This window comes from Anopheles stephensi, chromosome 3 (assembly GCF_013141755.1).
Source record: "Anopheles stephensi strain Indian chromosome 3, UCI_ANSTEP_V1.0, whole genome shotgun sequence".
Taxonomy (NCBI): domain Eukaryota; kingdom Metazoa; phylum Arthropoda; class Insecta; order Diptera; family Culicidae; genus Anopheles; species Anopheles stephensi.
In genome coordinates, this window is record NC_050203.1 from 53,868,526 (window position 1) to 53,894,216 (window position 25,691).

At 46.7% G+C, this 25,691-nt stretch overlaps 2 protein-coding genes across 9 annotated transcripts in view; one reads left to right on the plus strand and one right to left on the minus strand.

The window, feature by feature from the left end:
- Window positions 1-6,377, plus strand: part of LOC118513328 (LIM/homeobox protein Lhx3) — a 47,018-nt gene extending 40,641 nt beyond the window's left edge. For 3 of the 8 annotated variants that reach the window (XM_036058938.1, XM_036058937.1, XM_036058936.1), the window contains 6 exons: window positions 3,584-3,758; window positions 3,898-4,112; window positions 4,177-4,372; window positions 4,440-4,594; window positions 4,659-4,850; window positions 4,959-6,377. In XM_036058938.1, the coding sequence (XP_035914831.1) occupies window positions 3,584-3,758; window positions 3,898-4,112; window positions 4,177-4,372; window positions 4,440-4,594; window positions 4,659-4,850; window positions 4,959-5,236 (1,211 nt within the window). In that variant the 3' untranslated portion in view covers window positions 5,237-6,377. Of the gene's footprint in view, window positions 1-1,290; window positions 2,335-3,583; window positions 3,759-3,897; window positions 4,113-4,176; window positions 4,373-4,439; window positions 4,595-4,658; window positions 4,855-4,958 lie in introns of those variants that run through there. The other 5 variants (XM_036058941.1, XM_036058943.1, XM_036058942.1 and 2 more) reach the window with 5 other exon arrangements.
- Window positions 5,807-24,477, minus strand: LOC118513314 (protein phosphatase PHLPP-like protein). The gene is made up of 8 exons (XM_036058902.1): window positions 23,559-24,477; window positions 22,383-22,674; window positions 22,005-22,312; window positions 14,831-15,132; window positions 9,626-9,779; window positions 9,420-9,563; window positions 9,196-9,349; window positions 5,807-9,115 (listed from the first exon to the last, which is right to left on the minus strand). Exons 1-8 carry the CDS (start codon window positions 24,186-24,188, stop codon window positions 6,429-6,431), a joined length of 4,671 nt encoding a protein of 1,556 aa, XP_035914795.1. The 5' UTR covers window positions 24,189-24,477; the 3' UTR covers window positions 5,807-6,428.
- Between the last annotated feature and the right edge of the window lie 1,214 nt (window positions 24,478-25,691).

Here is a 25,691-nt window from a genome sequence, read left to right on the forward strand (position 1 = left end):
CCGAATCGTTAACGTCAATCATGCTTTCTTTTCAAAACTTCCAACCCTCCCCGGGTACGGTGCGTTACATCCTGGTTCATCGTTCACCACCGCTCGTGATGGATGGAAACGCAAAAAAGCGCCAGCCCGCCGCCATTCTGATTTATGAACCCCAACAACCAGAACGTCCGTGTGCTATTAAAGTCTCATTTAAAGCTCCAGGTCCGGCGTTCGCATCAAAGCGACTTTAATCCGGCAAACCGACGACGACTTGTGCATTGGATGCGATCGGAAAAGTGGCAACATCACACGGCAGTCTGATCCCGTGGCACTCTCATCAAGACGAGCATGCTCAAAGGAGCATCCCACACACCACCGTTGCCCCGGTTGGCGTCTCTGATGGTTCCCAAGACGCGTCAAGTCGTAGGGCGAAAAACGGGAGCTATTTTGTATCTACTTTTCGTTTTGCGTCTCCTGTCGAAATAAAAGCCCGTTGGATTCATGGTCGTGTCGTGGCGTGCCGGGAGTTCATAGACGATGGGGCCTGTGGGTCCCCCCAAAACCACTTCATATCTTTGCCCCAGCAACGGCACGAACCACCCGGGAAACGACAGGCACAAGAGCTCGCAGAAAGGCGATGATTAATATCAGGACAAGCCGCGAAAAGAGCTTCCGACCGATGCTTCAAAATGGCTCCCAAAGACTTTACGATGGCTAACGGGCGCCAGGAAGCGGTGGAGAACGGAACGGAACGCACGGGTGTCTAAATTTATGCCAAGGATAATATATCACAAAGGACTCTTTTACGCTGGAACGGATTCATCCTATCGGATGGAGCGAGTGCGAAAGCGCCGCCATAGATTTAAGACTTAAGACTGCGTACTTGAGAGCTACGTTTTTCGTACTCTTTTTCTTCACTTTTGTGTTGGGAATACAATCTATCTTTTAAAATTATATTTGTAAACAATGTTTCATCAAATCGCTGCATCGTTCACACCTGTTCTGTCTGTCTGGTTGGGTCGCAGTTAGACGCGAAGTTGAGCAGCCCTGTGTTGCGTATCGTGCAATACGCACACAGCCGCAAACATTTTACAGCTGCAATAAACACGCCCACTTTTTCCCGTGCGCTACTGCTCAACACCGTGCGTGAGAGCGAGAGCGACTCGGAAAACGAAGAAAAACGCAATCGCGGAAAATCAGGGACAGAATGCGAGCGAGTGAGCGAGAGAGAGAGCGAGAGAGAGAGAGAGAGAGAGATAGAGTACGAGCAATTCCCCTAACGTCTACGCACGTCTATGTTGGAACGTTTTATGTGTTATGTTTTATGAAACGTTCGGTTCGTTTGCAAACGTGCCCTCGAACGAGGAGGATGCATTTTTCGCGTGCTCCCGTCTAAAGGTCCGCTTTTCGGAAGTTTTGGAAAAGCGCTGGCTGGACCAAACTGGCATTACTAACCACCATTCCTAGCATCAGGTGTGGCTTTAAGCACAGGTGTTGGCCACGATTTACGAGGTGATTTTTTTTTTGTTTCGTGTGTGTTGATGTGTTCTTATCGACGTTAAAAGTGACCACGGTGTAAGCAGTTTGATGTGCAACTAAATCGTTAGTGAAAACCACCAGTCTAAAAGCCTTTTTCTCTATGTAACAAAGTAGAACGTGACAAAGTAAAGTTGAGTGTTCTTTTTCCATCAGTGTTCGAACGGAGAATCTGATTATTTATCGACGGATATAGCGGATATAGCAGCGTGCTGTGCCACTCCTTGAACGTTTTCACCATTCGAGCTTTCCTCGAGCACCAGGATTACGTGGAAAACGGTGACGTGTGCTAATGCTGTGCTCGTTTTTTTCCATAACCATAGAGCCATCATGATTTTCCAAAGCGAGCAGAAATCGATAAGCCAAAACATGATAACTCATGTTAGTTAATGTGGATAAACGATGAAACGGTGTGTTTAGCTGCTTCCGTGCGCTATCCGATCGTCATGACACCGTAAATGATCTCCCATCCGCCAAAAAAAGGATCGTTTTATATCGTGCTAGAGGTGCTATGTGGAGCATCTCGTTAGTGTGTGTGTGTGAGTGTGTCCGTGTGATTTAAAATTATAATAATCGCAAGAAGGAAAAGCGAAAAGCCCGAACACACGATGGAAATGTTAAAGCTGATGATGAACACCGGCGATTATTTGTGCGGATTGGGCAATGGTGTGAATATTAACAACAACAACAACAGCAGCAACCACAACAACAACAACAACAATAATGTGGAGGATATCAAGAAGGATCAGCAGCGAGCCCGCAGTCCGGATTATCGCGTACCACCGATTAATCTCGACGAATTACCGGAAGTGTTGCTGTGTAAGTGTGGCTGACCCGCGCGCCCGTGGAGCAGTTTCAATACAAAATGAAGTGAAATATTTGGCAAAAACAAAAAAGAGGGAATGAGCAATAAAGGATGAATGTTTGTGCTCGGCGTTGGTGTTAAGCGAACGCATGCCGAATTCGAATGAATTGGGAATTAAAAATGGAAGTGTTAAGAACGAGGCTTCAAGTACTTCGGGTTTATTTTTGTTTTTATTAACGAATCACTTGTAATTTATCCGGAGCTTTATGAAAGTAATATTTTAAATTTCATGGACTTTATCATTTTTATGAAGAATTTAGGAAATATTCCCAGAAGATATAAGTGCTAAAACTGCGATTTTAACGAATGTTTAAATGCGATTAATTTTCTGAAATAATCATTTGTATTAAATTTTATTCATGAACTTTATTGCATCGAGATTCGTTTTATAAATACGAAATGTTTCAGTTAGCAATACGCCCAGGCCGTTCTTTATGAATAAAAAAAAATAAATAAATAAAAAAAATGTTTTAGTTTGTTCAAATCTACAAAACTAAAGCTTCAGATAAAATATATAGCATTATGGACTATTACAAATAACCTGAATGATTTTGAATGCCTTGGACTAATCATTCAAGCAATCTAAATGGCTTGGATTGACAAACTATGCACAAAAGTTCTAACAATACTTAAATAGTCACAAAAAAATTGCACAAAAAATATACAAAATATCGTGATAGTCAGCGGATTGCATAGCTTCCGGCGCTTAGTGGTGCGAGATTTACAGCAGGTTTTGAGGATTTTCCAATAAATCAAGCTTATTTCTCAACGTGATTTAGCAACAGAAATTTGTTTCGAAAAGGATTCAAAATCTCAATTGATGTGCCAAAATTTTGCATACATTATTAGGTGCTTCCATCTCTCTACATCGACACTATAACTTCGAAAGGTCTTGGCCTTTTAAACTCTCGGGATATTACTGGATCGTTGACTTGAGCGCGACAGCCAGTCCTGCGTTCGGCGAGGCAGCCTGGATGGGAATTGATCGCCAGTCCTGGTGTTACAATTTAGTGCTGTTAAATTTACATCTTCCGATGATTCTAATGTTTGATGCATTGCATACCTTTAGGCGTATTTGAATTGCTATGAGTGCACGTGTTTGTTGAAGCCATTCACGTTTCTTCCGTAAATCATTAATCTTTTAACCTTGCTTTGTATCCTCACTAACGCACGACCTCTTCCTGCTCCAAACTCTTCCTACAGCAACCATCCCAAAGTGTGGCGGCTGTCACGAACTCATCCTGGACCGCTTCATCCTGAAGGTGTCCGACCGCACGTGGCACGCCAAATGTCTCCAGTGCAGCGAGTGTCGGGTGCAGCTGAACGAAAAGTGTTTCGCCCGCAATGGTCAACTGTTTTGCAAGGACGATTTCTTCAAGTAAGTATTTAACGTATGGCGTGTGGTGAAGGATCGATGCTCCGTGCTCGATCGTGACCGATGGTCACGGCATTTGCCTAACTCGTGCGGATTGTTTATGTGTTAATCTATGTTGGTTGTCCGTGTCGCTTCCCTTTTGCTGGTCCGACAGGCGCTACGGGACGAAATGTGCCGCGTGCGATCTGGGCATACCGCCGACGCAAGTGGTCCGACGGGCGCAGGACAACGTTTACCATCTGCAGTGTTTCATGTGCTCGATGTGCTCCAGACAGCTGAACACGGGCGATGAGTTTTACCTGATGGAAGACTGCAAGCTGATCTGCAAGCCGGATTATGAGGCTGCCAAGGCTAAAGGTGGGTTTGAGGCGCCAGCGAGAGGGTTGGCCATTCTGTAACGCATTCTGCTCTATGTTGATAGGTCTTTACCTCTCCGATGGTTCACTGGACGGTGAGTCATCGAACAAGCGGCCGAGAACTACCATCACTGCCAAGCAGTTGGAGACCTTGAAAAGCGCCTACAACAGCAGTCCCAAGCCAGCGCGGCATGTCCGTGAACAGCTGTCGCAGGACACCGGACTAGATATGCGTGTCGTACAAGTGTGGTTTCAGAATAGGTAATACTGCACGACGCGTTTAATTCTCCGGATGGGCTATTAAAATCTCTGTTGATGTTCTTGCCAGACGAGCGAAAGAAAAGAGACTTAAAAAGGATGCTGGCCGTACCAGATGGAGTCAGTACTTCCGCTCGATGAAGGGAACATCCTCGCCCAGCCGGCACGATAAGCTGCTCGACAAGGATGAGCTGAAGATCGATCTGGATAGTTTCAGTCATCATGGTAAGTTTCTCGTTGCGAAATCTACAACAAGCCGCTAATATTTCACTCCCGAAATCCATTCCAGACCTCAGTAACGATAGCTACAGTACGTCCAACATGGGCCTGGAGGACGGTGCGTCACCGCACAGTGCCCGGGGGTCCTACATCCACGGCAACGGAAGTCCTCCGCCGTACCTTTCCAGCCATTCGCCTCCGCCCATGGGATCCGGCCACCCGTACGGTTCCTACCCGGACAATATCGTCTACACGCCACTAGGTGAGTAAGTATTTCCAATCCAGTTCAGTTCCCCTCGCCCCCCCCCCCCCCCCATGCTCGCATGGGAAGTCATCCCCAAGCACTAAGCGGAGCCTCCCGTTTTCACAGGTCAACCACTAAGCTCGATGCACCCTGGTGCTCGCCGCCCTGGGCTGCACGGTAGCGCAGTGTCGGACCTCAGCAACGATTCTAGTCCCGCCCACGGCTACCCCGACTTCCCGCCGAGTCCCGACTCCTGGCTCGGTGACTGTCCGCCACCGCCGCAAACGCAACTTCCAGCTTCCGGCGCACCCACGGCACCTTCCGTTCCACCGCCACCGGCACCGCCGCTCGGGGTGATTGGACAGCAACCGCCCCAGAATGGAACGTCCGCCCTGCACTACTGATGCAGGCGCAAGGGAGTACCGCTGCGCCATAGCTTGCACTAGTTACGAGCACGTTCCGTCACGTTCGGATTTGTTTCACTTGCGTTTGTGTGATTTGTTCCACCGTAGTTCTCTGGGGTTTATCCGTTGAAAAAAACCCGTAATTGAATGTGCCATACCGGTCGGTGGATGGCTTTCGGTCTTTCGGTTACTTCACCGTGAAAACTTCCTTTAAGCAGCACCACCCCCCAAAACAATCAACCAGTACATAGCGCGTACAATGAAGTCTAAAATGAGTGTAGAACTAGTCGTATAGCAGTGTAGACAGAAGAAGTGTAAGTAAGTAAGTAAAAACTAAAATTATAAATCACCCGGTGCTAGTCGTCTTGGACACCGATAGTTAGAGAGAGCTGAGAGAGAGAAGGAGAGAGCATTGCGAGGTGCGATAGTCCAATCCCATACGTAAAACAAAACAATGTCCGGCACGGAATGGTAAATAGGCCCGGGACCCAGTGTTAGGTCCACACCAGTCTCCCCAAAAACCAATGTTCGTTCCTTGAAACTTCGTTCCGTTTGTGTAGGTACGGTGCGCAACTCATTGCCGAAACGTAGCCAAAACGGTTTCTTTGGAGACTTAAACAAAATCAAAATCGATCAATCTTGCTGAAGAGGGGGGAGAGGCTCAGAAGCTCAGCCGATGAGTGTAGTAGTGCTAGTGTGTAAGTAAGATCGGATGTACAGCAGACAGCGCTCCAAAGTTGACCAATGTTTAGTGGCAAAGGTAAGAAACCGTAGATAAGGACAGTTCACTTGCCAAACGAGTCAATCTAAGCCCGAGAGCCCACAAAAACACCTCTGTGTGTAAAGGAGAACTGACGTCCTACATTATGTAGCTATATACACAGTCATACCGCGAACTCTACTGCTCTACTTACACAATTAGAGGCAATCGCATCGTGACAGGGCAACAAAAAGAGAGAGAGAGAGAGCACAAAACAAACACACTGGTATCCGGTATCCTATTCAAATGTGTACATATTTATTTAATTTATTGCTACAAACAAAACCAAACGGCAAAGGATCGATCGATCGGAACGAAATACAGCAGCGCCACCGGCAAACCGGATCCACGGTCCGCGAGCAGCCGTGCGATTTACACGTTTCCGTTGCGTTTCCGTCGCCGTTGTGTGTCCGAACTGGTGTCCGATTATGTTTACAGCTCCGTCGTAGCAACGCCCCAGTACTGTCGCATCCGGCCACCGTCCGGATCGATCGTGTCCAGCTCGAGCGTGCTGTCCCGCTCGATCACGTTCCCGTTCGAACCGTAACGATCCTGCACGGTCGCTGCATCGTACTCCAGGTTGTAGGGCATCAACCGTTGCAGCGATCCAAAGTAGGCCGCATTCGGGCCGGTGTTGATGGGTCGCGGACGAGCTGCGCCACCGGGTGTGTTGTACTGGATCGGTTTGAAGTAGCTCTGGGAGGATGTCGGATGAAAGGATCGCGTCGATCCGAACTGTTTCGAAAGGAAGGGTGTCGCACGGGCGGTCGTCATCATCGTGCCACTGTATCCACTGGCCAGGGAAGAGTTTAGGCCACTGTCGCTCTCGAGCTGTGCCAGCTGTGGTGAGCTTGTGGAGAGGTTCTTAAGCTGTAGCTTTGTCAGATTGCTCGCCCCAGAACCGGTAGATCCGGACGAGTTTGTCCCTGCCTCGGACGCTCCGTTACCGAGCGTTCCTGTCCGCTTCGCTACAAACCCCCGCGAGATGGTGTTGAGCTCCTTGTCGAACAAGAGCTGAGTGTTCTGTTCGAGCATGTACTCCCAACACTTGAACTGTTCCTCGGACATGGCCGAATCAGACTCGTCCATACCTTCCTTTTCCTTTTCCTCTTCGATTTTCGCCCGAACGGCACGTACCACTCCACCCCGCAGACTGCGTCGTTCGTTCGCCAGATAGGTAGCGTTAGGCCGTCGACTGACCACGGACCCTCCCGTGGTAGCTCCGATCACATCCGAAGCCTTCGAACGGGGAACTCCGTGCAGGGTGACCGTTTCACTGCCACTCGTCTGATCACTCTGTCCGCTGGGCGATGATCGATCGCTCCTCCCCGAAGGATGTCGCACAAACTGAACTGCCGCTGCCGAATGACAGCAGCTGTTGTTCGTTTCGCAACAACATCCACACTTACAGAACCCCGATATCACACCGGTGCCACCCTGGACTAGGGTCGGCTTTTTCCGGATCGTCTGACGCAGCTCACGCATCAAGAAATCCACATCCGTGCCGAGATTGTTGAACCGTACGATCATCACACTCAGATTCTCCTCCGCCCCATAGCTCTGCGCAATGTCCTGTACACGCTTTGCCGCTAGCAGAATGTTTTCCTCCTTGCGGATCTCTTCCGCCACCGTTTCCATAGTGATCACCTCCCAAAGCTTCCGGTTCCCTAGTACCAGATACTCGTCCGCATCGCTTAGTACCACCTCCTGTACCTCGGGATCGGGCACGGTCACTGGGAAGTTGGCACTCAGCCCCAGCTTTCTCGCTGGACTTCCCTTGTTCAGCAGCACACAGCGGTTGTGTTTGATCAGTACGGCGGAACTTTCGCCCACGGTCGCTACACGCAGAATGAACTTCCGTCCACTGGCTACCGTTTGGGGCAGATAGCTCATCGCTTCAGACGGAAGCCGACTACGGGCGATGTGACAGAGCGTAACGTTTACCGATTCTTGCTGACCGCGCTGCTTGAGTTCTCGGTGTGCCGACAGCAGCGTGTACTTCATGTAGTCGTTCGCCGTTTCCTTGACGGTTCGTTCCTCGAGCAGGATCTTCGGGATTGCTTTCACCAGCAGGTTCGGTACACCGTTGCTCGACTCACCGTCGAAAAGGCCAAACAGACCTTCGGAGTTGCAAAATGCGGGCAATCGAAGTTGTGCTATGCAGAGCTTTGGTAGACATCCGCTCGTTTCGGCGAATCCAACCTTCCAGCAGGGTTCGTAGTCTTCGTGCTCCTGGTAAGGTAAGGGAGCTGTTGGTAGTGAGGGCCGATTCTTCCCCGACACATCCACCAGCGCCATCGGGCGCTGTGTTCTGCAAGCCTGCAGCTGTTGTGCATCCACCTGCAACTGTCGATTGCCGGACAAATCGAGGAATTGCAGATTTCGCGGCACCAAAGACGCAATGTTCACTTTGTCCAGCTGATTGTGGGCAAGATCCAGCACACGGAGTGTAATCGTCCTGCCCAAACTCGGTACCGACTGTAGCTGGTTCGAGTGCACCCGCAGCACTCTCAAGCTCGCACTGTTGGCTAGATTTTCCGGCAGATGGCGCAACTTGTTACCCGAGATCACCAGCTCCTCCAGATCGCCCCAGCAGCTAATGCACGTTTCGGGCATGGTCGTCAGCAGATTGTACCCCAGGTGAAGCACGCGCAGGCGGGGCAAACAGATCAACGAGTCCAGCACGCGATCGGTGAGCGAGTTGTTGGTCGCGTACAGTCGCTCCAAGCTGCAACTCGATCCGAAAATGATCGGTAACGTCATCAGCTTGTTGCTCGACACGTTCAAGATCGTCAAACGCTCGCAAGCGATGAAGAAGTTTTCCGGCAAATCCTCGATAAGATTGCACTGCAGGTAGAGCTTTTGCAGCGGGAGTTTCCGCTTCACCATCGGCGGGAAGTTGGTCAACCGGTTGTACGCTAGGTGCAGTGTCTGGATCGTCGCATGCTCGTTGTTGAGCAGATGTTCCGAGATCGTGTGGATCTGATTGTTGTTCGCGTACAGCGTCCTTAGCTGGTGGCAACCGACCAACCAGTCGGGCAGCTCCTGCAGACAGTTGAAGCTAAGGTCCATGTGCTTCAGGTGGGTCGGTGTCGCGCGGACAGATATTTTCGTGAGATCTAAGTGTAGAGCGGGGGGGGGGGGAGATTATTAAGGGATTCCTCACTCGAAGTACGCCATGTTTAACTGAAGCACTTACTATTGTTGCCCGCTATCAACGAGTGAAGATTCCGTCCACTGAGTGTTAGCTCGCGCAAACTGTTCCGACAGCACTGGATCGTCTCCAGCTTGTCCAGCGCCGACAGGTCCATAACCTCGATCGAGTTTTCACTCACATCTAGCTGCGTTAGGAGCTGTAGTGGGAGAGAGAAAAAGCAAGGGTTAGTACAGCATGCAGAAGGACTTCATAAAGAAACTACTTACTCCATAGTTTCCAAGAATAATGCTTCCTTTCAGTTGGTTGCCTCGCAGATTCACCTTAGTGAGCGGTATGTCCGGCTTATCGTCGCTCTTCTGCGACCCATCCCGTTGCTGCTGGTGTCCATTCCGAAGAGAGTCGTTTCGTTGCTGAATGTAAGAGAGGAGTCGTCAGATTTTTTCACATTTTAGATCCCCAACACTATACGTACAAACAGAGTCATCGAGCGCATGTTGTTCACCATGAAGGATGGTAACTGTTCCAGCTGGTTGTAGGCCGCATTCAAGATCCGTAAGCTCGGGAGTGCTCTCAGGCTGTCGGGCAGTTCGCGTAACTCATTCCTTTCGATTGTAAACTCTTCCAAGCTGTAAAGGAATGAGGAACGATATGAGCGATTTGGTCTTTAAAGCTGCAGCTGCAATCATTGCATGCTTGTCAATGAACTATACTGGATCATTCGCGAAAGGAAAAAGAAGTCACCAAGGAGCTCGTTTCGGTACGCTACCCCCCGGCTGTCGTTATGTAAATGAGATAAGTAACCATCAAAACAGTGATCCGGCCAGCCGGCCATTTCATGGCTCACTTACGGATCAACTGGCCCTCAGACCGAGTGATGGATTTCACTTTCTTTTCCACCCGGTTCGGCCGGTGGATCTCAATCATTTGCGTGATCACTTAATATCGGGTCATAATTTTACAACCGATGCCCGTGTTTTCTGCTCCTCACTCACGTAAATGATACCTTCGCTCAGTAGCAGTTTTCCGCCAACCGAAAAAAAAAATAGCCAACCTCTCCTAGCATCTGCCCGTGTACTCCCACTAGCAGATCGGTTTCAATCAATGCTGATGCGCTTCCTTGACCATAAACAATAGATCTCCGGACTCTTGCACCCTTCGCGGGCTGAACTCCACCTCTGGTACGGAGAAAAAAGGTTCTCCCTGGGCTCAGTCAGGTTAACACAGAAGAAGAGGGAAATGCTTCACCATTTTCGCTCGGTGCATCGAAAGACGTAAGCTGCAGCTGAGAGCTGCGTGCGTGTTTCTTTCGGTTTGGTGCTTATGTGACGTGCGCGTTTTTTTTTTTTGTTTGCCTTATTCGGGCCGCGTGTGCGCTGGTATTTGGTTTTCATGAACCCATTCTCCTTTCGTTAAGCTGCGCCGTTACTCAACAGTGCGCCGTAAATTCGTGAATCCGCCCGTTCGATTTGTTCGCCTAAAGCTAAATGGAATGGCTCTTTTTTTCAAACCCAGTTTTTCTTTAAGCGATAGTAAAAAGGTAAGTGGACAGTAACATACGAGCCATGCGGTGGGTTTGCATAGCTTCAATTTAGGTCACATGGTAGGTATTGAAGCTGCATAGGTGGTATAAGAAAACTGACGACATCGCTTTTTTTCTCGACAGGTACATTCTGTTTTACGGTGGAAGCTTATACTTGAGCAGAAACAAAACAAAGCTAGATTGAATATTCATAGCGCTTAAAAGAAGAGCTCAGCATAGTGTAACTAATGTATTCCACCTGCCATTTGCTTGGCACTCGTTTCATCCCTTCATTCCCCTTGTTGATCGTATGCCTTAACGCACGTTTGCTGGGCAGTTCTTTTAAAGACGCTTTTCTTTATCTTAAATGTTTAATTTGAATCATTGTGTGGTTTTAAAGACTTCTTCGAATTTCCAAAGAACATAAAGAAAATTATCGCTACAAAAATGCAGATTCAAACATTAATTGATTCCTTGCTTACATTGCATACTTTCAGGCGCAAAACCTCTGGCGAATGAATTCAATTAAAAAGGATGATCCAAGAATTGACCCAACATTTTCAAACCGTACGACCGTTGTAACTAATGAGTATGATTCATAAAATTATCTTCCCATTAGACTAATCTACTGAGTAATTTTTACTTTATTTGAATTATTATTCCATAACGTCAATCGTCCAGTCAAGACGTCAAGCACTAATTAAACTGTCTCACCTCACTCCACTCACGCAAAAGTGCACTTTATTAGCTACCTTTTCGTTAAAAAATGCAACCAAACGGCCATAAACATATCCATAAACCATCTCCAGCACTGCAATAAAATCAGTGACAACGACGGAAAGTTGAAAATTAGAAGCAACAGTTCGTTAACCAGAGATTTCGCAGGGCGATTATTCGCATCGATAAAGCTTCTTTTTTCCACTATCGCTCCACACGCTCCGTATCTCGCTTGGGTCAGTTTTCCCTTTCTCATTTCGTTTTCGACCCACTGTCCTTGCCGTGTGCTTATCTGTTTGCTGGACGAGATTTTCGAAACACTATACCAAAGCCATACGAGCTGGACAGCTTGCAATGTGTATGTGAGGTTAAAAACTGCCGCCGAAAGTACGTCACGGTCAGAGGACAGCACGCGGCGTCGAAGACGGGCGTGAAATGGTAAAAGTAATCCTACTACACACACACAGCTAGACAAATATCACGTTCACTTGGAGTGCGGTAGAGCTTCCATACCTCTAGATCGCTTTAGTAGAAGCCACAGTTCTAGGCACTTCAATTGGTACAGACGCACAGACACAGACACCTTCTGCAGTCGTTCACTTTCGAAAACAAACTTCTTGTTTCCTCGCTTCGATGGGCATTGAAATCGTTTGAGCCTTCTTCTATTGCACAATTGCGCACCGCTCTCAATGCACAAAGCACTTCAATCCGCGGAAGGTCTACACGGGTCGGGTACGGCCTACTGGTCCACTGGTCAATAAACTATCAGCGTTTAAAAATCTTCACGCTCACAACACCCGGGTCACGGGATGTGTCGAAATTCACACCTCGTTTTCTCGCTTCCATGCACATTTCACTTCACCCATCACACTACTGCACCATTGCACCATCGGCAGACAGCATCCTTCGAATGGCGTCCGAAGTTATTGGCTTACTTAGATCACTCTCTCTTTATCTCACACACACACACATACACTCAAGCCCAGCAATGGTAGAGTTACTCTTTAGTTCTAACTAGATGTCACTTGCTTAGTAACGCGCACAATGGGACACTTTTGGTCATTTCACATGACAATCCATCGGCTGGCTGGCTGATCTAGTTTAGTACTTCAAATAATCAAACAAACACATTCCTTCGACCGTACACAACGCTAGCGGCGCAGCAAAACCTCCATCGTGGAGCAAACGACGTGTAACACTAAACACTGAGGCACTAAAGGCACGCCGCCAAGCACCACCGTTCACGACTGACTAACTTCTCAAACTGCCTCACACCGGGGGATGGATCGAAAGGGAAAAACGTTGGCTACTTCTTCGGACCTTCCTAGCGGGCACAGACAGACATCTACAGCACACACACACACACACACACACACTAGCCGCACTGGGTGAAACCGTCCCTACACGTTACTGTTTGTGCTGCTTTCAAGCTTGTCCCACGTACAAGACTGGTCGAGATGCTACCAGCAGCAACAACAAAAAAACTCTCCATTACACACACACACACTCACATGCAAAGATTCACATAAACATGGGACCTCACATGGAAAGAAAAACGGATTCCACCCCGAAGAGGGATGACTTTACGATGCTGTCGTTGTTTTTACCTCTCGGTTTTTTAAGTGACTAATTTTAAGTATCCGCTTCAGTGCACAACCGCCGGAAGTGGTGCCACCCGAGCACCAGAACAGAACCTTGCGAGCAGAAATCGATGTCACATCGGAGAAACGCGGTAACGTTGGACCAGAAACAAAACAAAAATGCTAGAAGGATGTGTTTTTAGTGTCGTCGGTTTCTCTTGCTAGCATTATTTTGACTGTGGAATCATAAGAATGGCTCACACTGCGTATGGAAGCTCGCCGACGGACGCACCACGTACGGATAGGTCACGGCAAATAGGCGGGCTCTCGTTTGGTAGTGATTCCTCATGCAGAACCGGCAGTATGCTTCGCGCATGCATGTGTAATTAATTCATTTACCATTAAGGTGCTCCAGTACGGTCGTACCCTTGGAATTGACACTTGACTTAGTGACTGAGCGTGTACGCGTGTGTCGTTTGCATAGCTTTCGCAATTGTACAACCGGCAGATTTGTGCCTTTAATCCACTCATATCCCACAAGCCAACCGTCACAGTTTCCCGACACAAAACGCACAATCTGTGTAGAGATTTGTATCAGCCACGCCAGTAAGTGCAGGCGTTACTCTCCTTGAACCAACTCTCCGACCGAAGCCTTCACTCATTAGTGCGACGATATGGAAATTCAGCTCATCCGGCCCGAGCTGATGAGTATCGGGCCCTTTTTGCCTTCTTCTGCCAACTCTCATTATGGTACATCCTTAACGCAACCGGTCTAAAATGTTTCCTTTTGTATGATGCGGTCTGCGGATTGGAAATGATTTTCGTACGCGCAGCACAGCAACACTGAGATCATCTTCGATTTTGATAGACATTTCCGGTTGGTATTTTGTGCGCTACGTGTACGAACGAAAACAACGCAAGACGTATGGGTGAAACTCAAATTTACATATAATGTTTTAGCAAACCACTTTCGCTTTTAAGCCATGAAGGATAGATTTAAAAACAATTTTCACGAACTATGAAGCAGAAGCTACAAAGAGAAGAGTCTTGAGTCCATTTAAAAAAAGTCCAATAATCAATCATAATTCTCATCATGAAAAAGGTAGAGAATATTCCTGATGTTAAATTATGATGAAACTTTCAATTCTATTTCTAGTCGTGTAACTTTATGCAGAACAATACTAATTGCTTCACACATTTTCTTAAATTTCCCTTCTCTTCATATTTTTATCGCTTCAATTGGCAATCAGATTAAGATAAAATGTTTAGTATTATACAAAAATTTTATACACAAAACATACGAAAAACACCTGTAAACTATGAAAAATCGTATTGACTAACCGTTTTCGACTAACGCTTTTGATTTCAAACTGTAGCCACTGTGCGCCTGCCGTACCGGTGTTAATGCGCATTGCATACCTTGCGGCGTATTCGAAAAACATCGAAACGATAAGTTTCAAACATTTTCCGTTACGAACAATGTGTTACGTTCATTCCAGCTCTCTAACAGCGATTTATATATTTAAGATGCTTATTTGTAGGGAATAAAATATCTGCCACTTACAAATTGCATAGCAATGGACCTGTTAGGCAGGCTCTTTTAAATGCAGATCCTTTAACGAGGCCTTCAGTGATAGGATAGGAATACATGCAAGCAATTCTTTTCGTGGGCCACAATCAAAGGCCTCGTGGATTTTTTGTTCGGCAAGATTGGTTTATGTGGTTAAATATCTCATTTTTTCTTTAAAATTCTTACAGGATAAATTGCTTTGCTTACCCAACGAAATCTATACACTATAATCATGAGACCATTCCCAACGAACTTAAACTAATTTTATAATATTATCTCTTCTTCACTTACCTCTTGAGTGCACTTATACTATCCGGCAGCCTGCGTATTTCGTTCTCGCTCAAATCCAGCAGCCGCAAGGCGCGCAAACTGTACAGACTGTCCGGGAACTCTTTCAGCGCATTCCCGTTCAAGCGCAACACTTTCAGGTACGTAAACTGGCCCAACGCACGGAGGGCAATCTCTTGCAGCTTGTTGCGACCCGCCAGCAACTCCTCGACGGCGGTCGGTGCCTGCAGAAAGATGTCCGGTATCTGCTGCAGCCCGGAATCATCCAGATCCAACCTCTGGCTAGTGCTGCGGTCCGGTTCATCCTGCAAAAGTATGATCACGTTAACACTGATGGCACTAAACTCTCTCAGGATCATTAAGCACAGAATAAACGTAAAATTTTAAATCACAAACGAAACTAACTGGAAATTGATTGTGAACACACACATTCACTGCACCACCGTCGACTCCACCACCGCCATCCGGTATACGATCCAGCTTATCAAACTCCAGCTCCAACGAATCCAGCTCGATCGTTTCCACGTCCGAGAACGTGACACGACTCTTGTTGGACTTCAGGCTGGACGTTCCATCGCCCATCGTCTTAATAATGCACTTGCTCAGCACCATAGCACCTTACACACGATCACCTGTGCTGAGCCGATTCCACCCGTAGCGGAAGAACGTCCTACTCAACCTAACGCCCGCTCGCAACTGGACTAGAACACCGACCTCACTGCCACAAGCGAAAGAGTTCAGGAGGATGGGCTGGATCTGTGCGCTACGCTTGGCGCGCAACTAGGTGGCAACTAAGCGCTGGCAACCACTTATGTGTACGGTACACGTGATTACATAAAATTATTTCGATCTAAGCTCACCCGAGGACTGTTTTCCTGCCTAACGATTGGTGACTGCGTGTATGGAGGAGTGGAGTGGGGTGAGCGAGACGAACACGAAGCACTTCCGAGCTGTTGTCTCGAAAGGAAGTGAAAGAAAACACGAGGAAATGGATTCAGACATTGTCGTTGTATCATATCTCACACGTGCCACAATCGTAAGCTTCGTAAGTCGTCATCTTCGCCCGGGAGGTAATGGTTTGTTGACTCTCTGCAACTGTGTTCACTGTCGTTCAATTTGTTGGAATGGATGGTAGGGCGATGGTTTAGGAAGTGATTTGTTGCGGACAAGCGTTTGGAGCAATGGTTTTTACTACTTCCTATATAATTCCAACAAGTGCAGTCTGCATAAAAAAAAGAGATTGATTCCGAATTGATCGATATCGAATGAAAAATGACTCAGCAATGATCTTCTAGCTATCCATGCAACTGTCTTTTGTCTGTTACACCGAAGAAAACCACCGAGGAATTTCAATTGAAATTTTGGTAAAACTATCAACTTTATACAAGGAGGGTGGAAATAAGGAGCTGCATGCTGACAATCAGTTATAACAGCTTCAAGTTTTACAAGATCTTCTCAGAACTCAGGACAAAGACGGAAACGGCCAATATAGGATCAATTCTGGCCACTCTGTACCGGTCCGATGGTTGATCTTTACTTTACAGGAACGGAGATCCAGTCCCACCCGGACCGTTCTTCCGTAGCGGGAGTTGACCATCCAATTAAATGGTTTTACCAATAATCCTATCAAGGCAAGCCATTAGCTGGCCGGCATGACCTGGCATTGCAGGGTCGAAAGTCAAGAAGAATTATACTCTAACCACCCATCTGTATTTTAATACTCTTCAAATGTGTTCTTCCTCTTTGGCACTAAAATGATTTGTCAGATCTCATCGCCACCGGACCACCCCACTCTTCAAATATTGTAGAAAATAATATTGTTTTACCTTCACCTTTCGTAATTTATTGGTGAAAAAAATCCAGGAAAAAAACGATAGTTTTATCTATGTGTTAGCGATTGTAAAAAATATCTCATTGACAATGAGCACGGTGTCGAGCGAAGGAATTGGGAAGGAACTCCCAACTGATCGAAGCAACTGAACCTATTGTATACTATGTGCTCATCATCGTCTTAACTCAGTTTGATTATTATGGATACGTAATAACTCTCCACTGGAAACTTCTCCACTCCAAATACCTGTCGCGACAGATGAAACTGGGACTGTACAGAACATTTTTAGTCCCAGTACTCACATACGTCTCTGAGACATGGACTCTGTTCAATACTGACGAAGCCCTCTTAGCCGCGTTCGAGAGGAAGATGCTCAGAAGGATTTTTGGCCCCGTATGTGTGGAAGGACAATGGAGGAGCCGCTACAATGACGAGCTCTGCGAGCTGTACGATGATCTTACCATCGTGCTCGCCAGGCTCCGATGGGCTGGTCACGTCATGAGAATGACACCGGACGACCCAGCCCGTAAAGTCCTTTTGGCCGTCCACACGGACAGAGAAGGCGTGGTAGGCCCAAATTGAGATGGAGCGATGTCGTTGATGCGTCCGCCAGAACGGCCGAAATAACGGATTGGCAGACGACGGCGCTAAACCGTGATCGGTATCGAGGATTGTTGCAGCAGGCCAAGACCGCAAAGCGGTTGTAGCACCTGATAAATAAGTAAGTTATAATTATGAGACTTAGAAAAACCTCGGGTTTAGTGGTGATAGTAGCAAAATTAACACATGAGTGTTGTTGAGATAGGTGATCACACCTTTAAAATCGCCCAAAACTTCAGCTATCTGGGGTCAAAAGTCAGCAACGAAAACAGCATTGATGTTGAGTTAAGGGTGAGCGCCCAACCGGTCATACTACAGTCTAAGGAAACTTCTTCACTCAAAATACCTGTTGCGAAGGACGAAACTGGGTACAAGAACTCTGTTCAGCGGTCGAGAGGAAGAACTTTTTGAAAACTGCTCAGAGGAAATTTTGGCCCCGTATGTGTGGAAGGATAATGGAGGAGTCGTAACAATGATGAGGTCTACGTGTTGTACGGTCATCTCACCATCTTGCAGCGAATTGGACTCGCCAAGACTGGTCAAATCATGAGAATGACTCCGGACGACCCACTTTATAAAGCCCTGGTAATGCCTGGTAAAGTGGTCCTAAATTGAGAAGAAGTGATGGCGTGGATGCATCGGCCAGAATGACCAAGATAATGGATTGGAAGACTGTGCCGCTAGACCATGAGCGATATCGAAGATTGTTGCAGCAAGTCAAGATGGCGGGGCGGCTGTAGCGTTTGATAATAAGTAAATAACGATACGGTTTATAAAATGAAGGAATGTCCAAATGATATAAATGACCTTACACCTGTTCAATAAAATATCCCCAAAGTCGTCTAATAAAGCTTTACACATATTCAGGTCAAGACTGTGCGCCACCTTTAAAAATCGTCTAATGAATAAACAAATCTTTCGAGTACGAAAGTAATGTGCTTACTTCATTTCAATTCCCTTTACATGTCAACACATTCATATGCTGAATGTTGTAACCACGCGGCTCACTAATTAGTGCAGCATGCATGCGCCTTACCCGGCCACGCTACTTTGCACAGCGACGCCACCGAGGCTGAACCACCCACCAAGAAAAAAAGGACTCACCATACAACATGCCAACATGCCAGCATGCCTTGCCAATCGCCTCACTCCGGATGTGTCTTTGTAAGCTTAAAAATGACACGAATTGTTGACAACACCTACGATTAATTGTTTGAACAAGTCCTTGCGCAACGTTTTATGCGCGATTTTGTTCGGTTCGTTAACATCTTCAACCACAGCAAAGGTTGCAAATTTTGCGACATCAAACCACCCGCCGAGTTTCGTTTGTCACAAGATCGCCACAGGGAGGAAAAAAAACTTCGCCATCGACCACAATTTCCCCTCAATTTGTCAATTGGCCGATAGTGTAAGCGTCGTCTTAGTTACAAACACGATTGCGCAGAAGATGATCACCACCAAAGACGACGCTGTGTAGTTATTCAATTTACAACCCTGATCCACGGCGGGGCGGTTTCGGAACCATTCGGGTGGCACTCTGAGCGCAACTGCCGAAGGCCGGACCGTATCATGCGCTTCACATCTTATGACACAATCACCCTCACGGCATCTTCCATATACTGACTGACTCACACGCTTGGACCCCTCGTCACGCATCGGAAAACTTTAACTGGAAAAACTGTCCTATCTCTCTCGCTCTCTCTTGCGTGCGCGCTCAATCATTCTCAAGTTACGCACCGGGCAGGACCGGTCACCAGTGGTGAGTGAAAGAGAAATGTCTGATTTCCATTTCCGCTACGGCATTACAGGCACATGGTTAGTGGTTAGGATTTTTGTGTGTATGTTTTTTAAATCCAGCCAGCAAAAGACCCTGTTGACCCGAGGCCGTTTGTGATCATTGCAAAGGCGGTAGAGTTTTACTTTCATTGTGAGATAGCTGGTGGAAAATTGGTCCTTCGTTTGGGTGACCCACCAAGAGGCATGGACTTGATGATCATCATGTGTGTGTGTGTGGTTTGCTTGGAGAGCAGCGGACCTAACAACAACGAAAAAACGTTACGGTTCAGGATCAACTGGAGCTTAATGATTCACCCTAGTAAAAGGGAGACGGTTTAGGGGATGCTTTCAAGCGTGTCTAACGTTGCTTTGACTTGCTACGAACTCCCCGTTGTTCAAATCTTCTTCCAACCGGTAGTGATTCCGTACATTCAGTTTTCTTTGTTTGTGCTCTTTCTCGTTCGGTGATAGGGAAAACCGAAAAGATGGGCAGAAGATGGGGCCTGTGTGGTTTTTGTTATGATCTGCCTCCACCTGCACCAGCACGGTAAAAACATTCCAATTTGTGCAAAACGGTCCGCGCTCGTTCTGAATGTGCACTTTGAAGATTCAATTAATGGTTAACTGCCTAAGACGAGAGCAATGTTAGTCTAATGCAGCTCTAATTGGCACACATTTTGGATCGGTTTTTGTTGTGTCTGGCTTAAGGCTTTCAAAATACGCAGACAAAGCGCATAAAACGTCATGAATGTGTTTGAATGTAAGTGATAGGAAGACTATAAGTATAAGGAAAATCACCCACAGGTAGTTGAGGCTTCTTATCTAATTATTAAACAAATAGTCTATCTTTGAACAACATTTAAAAAATGAATTTGTTCTCCAGAAACCTCCATTAAATCAGTCTGTTTTACAGAACTTTCTTTTCTCCTGCTTTAGAGCTATAACCTTGCAAGGTCTTGGTCTACCATTTCTGCCTCCCTTGATTTAATTTTACCCATAATTGGATATTCAGTTCCGCATGATTTTCGGCATTGGAAAGGACAGTATAATAACAATGATCTTCTTCCTTGGCACTACAATCTCGAAAGGTTTTGGAGCTCCCTCTATATTGAGTTAAAGCTGGATAATCAGCACAGGAAGGCGTGCCGGACGGGATTCGACCCTTAATCCTACACAATACACAGTATCAAATGAGTGACCATGGTAGAGAAACTGGGTATTCTTTAAAAACATTTTTGTAAAATTTTAATACACAAAAGTATATAATGACGGACAATTGAATAAGACTACTTTTATATTTGCGTTTTCAAACAACTGCCATTGATATTTCTACTTGGTATTACCATCAAATAACCGATCAAAAAATTGAAAATCAAAAAATTTATTGTTAAATAACTCTTACTTGTTTCATGAGGAAGTTAGACTGAATTATAGGTAAAAAAAAAAACAGACGAGACGCCCAAAACCATAAAAATATGGTTAAAGGCTTAATAACGGCCCCGGCACTCACTCACTGGCACTAATTTTTCGCAACCAAGATGTTTTGTTTGATTTTTAAATTTGATGTATGAAGTTTTGGTTTTAATCAGAATGACAAAACGATGCTCGGCATCAAATCTCGCACTGATCGGTTCCCCAGAAACTTCCATTAAATTATGTGAAATTAAACCGATTGCAAATTGTTTTCATAAACTCTTTTATAATTTTTCAAAACTAAGTGGAAATTTACTATATTGTCCGGCACTGTAGGATACTACTTATGAGATGGCAAGCTCGTTGAACAAAAAAATGGATTCATTTATTAAAGACACAGAAAAGAAATGCTGCTAAGAACATAGAACAACATGGACGTATAGGATGGTAGAAAAATATAGTTTTTAAATTAATAAAGAGAGAAACAAATGAACAGTTCAACGGGCATCTGTCAGACGTCAGATTTTTTGCAAATATAGCAAATAAATAGTCTTAGTCGGCTTAGGTTGCTTAGTTACTTGAGAGAGTTATTTTTATATTAATATTTACGCCAGTAATTAAACCAATAATCAGATATCATTCTAAAAAGAAAATTTACCTGAAGAGAATTTAATCAAGCAACAGCATTACAGGAAAAGAGCAAAATAAACAGTTAAGCAGTAAAAACAAGGAAGAGCCGAAGACGTGTCTCTCACTCACAATTTAAATCACTCGATAAAACGGACACCATCTTAAAACAGCTCCCATAGAACTCATACACCCCTTAAAGAAACAAATCTGTGAACAACCAAGCAATCCCTTTACATATGTTCATTTTGTTTGAACAATTTACTGGATTTTTTTGTGCCAGAATGTCTATTTCTTCATTCTACAACCCTTTTCCCTTGGTTTTGCTATTTTCCTCTCCATTAGCTTTCCTTTCCCCGAAGAATGCATACGCTCCGTATAGAATGCAATCAAAGTTGTTTTTCAAAATTAATTTAACCCACCCGACCATTATGGGGGGGGGGGGGGGGGGGGTTCATGGTTTTGCTCAATAGCAAACGTAAAGTAAACGCAAACGTAGCGTGATTAAACGATGCGGCGTGCACGAGCACGAGTGAAATCGTGCTCCGGAAGGCACACGAAACCGTTTGCCCCGTTTTTTCGCCAATCCGAACGTTTGCGTTCTTGCGCAGGAAGATTGTTGCATCGTTTGTTTAAAATGCCTCCCCGAATGCACAGCAGAACACGTACACGATCGACAATTTGGAAAGCCATCGATCCGAAACGCATGCATTTGCAGTGTGACCTTCCAAACTTACGGACACTTGATGCGCTTCGCCTTCGACTGTACAGCTCTGGGAAGGCAAGGAACGGTCTCCCCCCGTTAAGCCGACCACTAATGGATGTATTTCTTCCCGAAAGGGAAAAGCACTCACTCCAGGTGGGATGGAACTGCTGGGGTGGAACCCCAAACCCTTTCCTGAGCCCTTTGAGCCGTGAACGAAAACTTACCACCGACAGCCAGACGCTCCACTGGTCGCGCTCCCAAGACTCACGGAAGCCCAGGAACAGTACCGTTTCACGGTCGGCCGAATGGCTGGCTGGGGCTGCCGCCGATCCGGGATACACACCAACCGTTCCGGAACAATCGATAAACTCCACGCTGGCAATGGACGAGTCCCGGTCGAGACTGTCCCGGGCGCTGGACGAGCTGCCACACTTCGGTACGATCTTGATCATCAGCCGGTTGTCGCACGGGGCATGCTCGAACACGTTCGCACCGGCCAGTTCGTACACTTCCGGTGGAAACGTAGAACTTCCTGTGTTGGAGACATACGCGTACCAATGATAAGAGCTGTCAAAAATATATCTTAAGCAGCGTGTACTTACCGGAATAGAGGATCAACTTGCTACCAACGATCGCCAAATGTCGGCGACGCCACTGAGGAAACATCAACCCCTTCAGCAGCTCTACCGTGCCCGATCGGAGCACACCCTTGCACATCGGTATCTCGGCCGGGCCTATGTGGAACCGGATCAGATACTTCAGCTCCGGATCGATACCGAGCCGGGCCCGGCGCGACTCGTCGAAGTAACCGAGCGACTTCAAGAATTCCTCCTGCACCAACAGTGGATACTCGTTTTCTTCCAACCGTCGCGTCCGGCCGCCACCGATCTGTACCTGCAAGCGAAAGGAAAGTTCAACTGCACTGCCCTGTTTGGTGGAGTAATTGCATCCGAGTGGCAGATGCAACGGAAATGGGTGGCGGCGAATGGAGTTTCACTTTTAACGAGTGCACACACTGCAGCCATAAGTAAGTGATGGGTGAGCTTGAACTTTGTGAGCAGGAAGATCTGTTCCGCGTTCGATCCGATCGTGGACACACACACACACACCCCTTTGTATTGTACTGTCAAACGGGTTATACTATTCGCTACGGTACTAAAACGCTTTCTTTTAGTAGTCTTGAGCATCATATCGCTCAGCTCAATCTTGAGATCGAGTGAAAGAGACGTTACGAGGCTTGCTGAGCATGACGCACCAACGGATCCGATATGCTTTGCTCACCACGCACTAACAGGCCGTTGCGTAATGGCTCCAAACCAACATCTAATTAATTGGGAAGCAATTTCATAAGCGGCTTGCTTGAAATCATATTTTTACGCCATCGACGGTGGCTAAACGAGCACGATCAATCTGTTGGTTAAGCATCTTCGCCATAAGCTACGATTCACCTTGCGCTGGCCACCGTAATTAGCTGCTAATTTAACAAAAACCTTCTTTTCGCGAACGTCATTCTCGCGTTGTGCCTTATTCTCACGATAGCTAACAAGATGCAGATGCGATGCCGTGTGAGATGGCCTCGCGATTAGTTCTAAATGACACTTAAGACGCACGGAAACGAACGTGGAAGGGCACTCGAGATGCCTCGCCGGTTGGGGTTGTGTTGTGTTTCCCATTCATCAAAATTCAATTAACCACCTGTTCCGTTGCATTCCAGCAAAGCCATCACTTTCTCCCTTTATGGCTGCCCTCCAGGACTTTAGTAAACAAAAACAACCTACCCACAGGGTGTAATCAGCCGGCAGGTTCATATCTTTCACCACGTCCAGTGTGGTTGCCGTCGTGACCACATGTATCATGCGGCTACGATCCTCCGCACTGATCTCGCTACGATCCGGTCCACAGTAGATCCGCAACCAGCCGCTCGTGTTCCACAGCAGCGACATCTTGGACAGCATCAAGTTGACCGGTTTACCGATAATAACGCCGGACGACGACCCGGAACACGATCCATCCAACCGATCACCACCAGAACGCACTCCCGTATCGGCAAATCGGTACGCACCTTTCGCATCGCCATCGACCTCCAAACCATCGGGCCACTTGGAGCTCGCCTGCTTCTCCGCACCGAACTTTACTAGCTGTTTCGCATCATCACAGCCAGCAACTTCATCGCCGTAATCTAGCACCCTGTGTGCAACACGATTATTGTTACCATCGCTACCACCGACCGTGCCCGGAATGGATTCGTAGTTAATATCCGCACTGACCACCGAAAGCTTACCGACACTGGGGAACTTTGACACTGAACCTCGCGGTGTGCGTGGTTTGTACATGCGTAAGATTGTGCCCACCATCCCTTGGCCACCGTTTGTCAACCCCCCGATTGGGGTACTCGTGCTCACTACCATTTTAACTCGCCCCAGAACTTTCTCTCCACCGAAAAACCAAATCACCCACAATCGGTATCACCACAGCACACAGCAGGTCACGGTTTGGAATTTCATTGCTTCCCTTTTTGTCACTCACCACAGATCACAATGCGGTCACTCACGGTGGAAAAACGCGCGTTTGTGGAAAATCACTGGCTCGAAAATTCAACCGAACGCTCGGACCAACGCTATACGAATGCGAGCCTCATCGATTCCACCGGGGCCGAAAAGTTCCCGAGCCGAGAGCCATCACAGTGAGCCATGGGGAGCCGAATGAGAGTGTGTGAGAGAGAGGGCACGATAGATGGAATCCCGCGTGGTATTTCCACGGTCAGTAGTAGTGGCGCCACCAACCGTTCCCTGCTTTTCTTGCCAGCCGAAACACCTCACGCTAGGTGTTTGGTTGAATGTGGATAAAAAGGGGTAAATAAAGTGATAGCAAGCGAGAGAACAGGTGAGAGACAAAGAGACCCCACAAAACATAAATTTAAGTAAAAAAAGCACACACACACACATGGCTATAGAACTCGACACGCTTCACCTGCTTCACTGGACCTTTGCGTGGACCTTACGGTTGACCGGTACGTACGTACGTGTGATGGATGAGACGTTCCCTCTATCTATCTCTCTCTCTCTCTCTCTCTGTCTGGGAATCGACCCTCTATGTATCAGCCCGAAGTGAGATGGCGAAAAGCATCATAAAACGCTAACCAGTAGTTAGCAGCATAAGCGGCATATTAATGATGAGCGCAGGTTGATTGTCCATCGCGCTGTGCAAAACGCTCACCGACCGAGGGGTCAACCGTACGACAAGGGCACCAAACAACACACCAAGCGAGAGTGGTACAACCTGGCCCAAAAACATGAACGCATACACACGAAGCCACAAGTCAGCTCGACGAGGAAAACTTTGGTTTGTGCAAAAAACCGCAACCACAGTGGCCAAGGAAGTTCCTTTTTAAGGGCCATTCTGGTGGATGGTTCTGGTTGACTTTAACCCGATCTTCTTCTCAGCCCCTTTTCCACAGGTGTGTGAAGAAGATAATATTCTAAGAAAAAAAAAACACAAACCTAGCGAGTTTGTAATTAAGCTTCCATGGTTTTGTTGTGTTGGGGATGAGAGTCACTCATTATCAAGATGTAGTTGTACAGTGCATCATCAGCATCAAATTAAATGTGTAGATAAAAAGCTGTTAAAAACTTCCCATTCCGGGGGGAGTGTTATCATGAAATCAGTAGCATTTTTTCATGTCATCTGATTTGTAGTTTGAAGGCAAAGTTTTTTTTAAATTCAAGTCCATGTTACATGATTCGCAAGAAAATGAAAAGAAACTAGCGGGTCAGGGTCAGATCAACGCCCTACGAATGATGAGGGAAAACTTGGAGTCTGCGGAGTTATATCGCTCCTCACGCTGAGCTCAAGGGTCAGAGCATTCGTCCAAACTTTGGGGATGTACTTTTCTTACCAGTAGACAATCGCCT

What these genes read in the sequence shown, in the direction of transcription:
- LOC118513314 (XM_036058902.1), bottom strand. Translation starts at nt 24,188, where the DNA reads ATGGTAGTGAGCACGAGTACCCCAATCGGGGGGTTGACAAACGGTGGC. An exon ending in TGCGCTCGATGACTCTGTTT is followed by an intron (nt 9,564 to 9,625) that starts GTACGTATAGTG and finishes TCTTACATTCAG; the next exon opens with CAACGAAACGACTCTCTTCG. An exon ending in GTTGATAGCGGGCAACAATA is followed by an intron (nt 9,116 to 9,195) that starts GTAAGTGCTTCA and finishes CTCTACACTTAG; the next exon opens with ATCTCACGAAAATATCTGTC.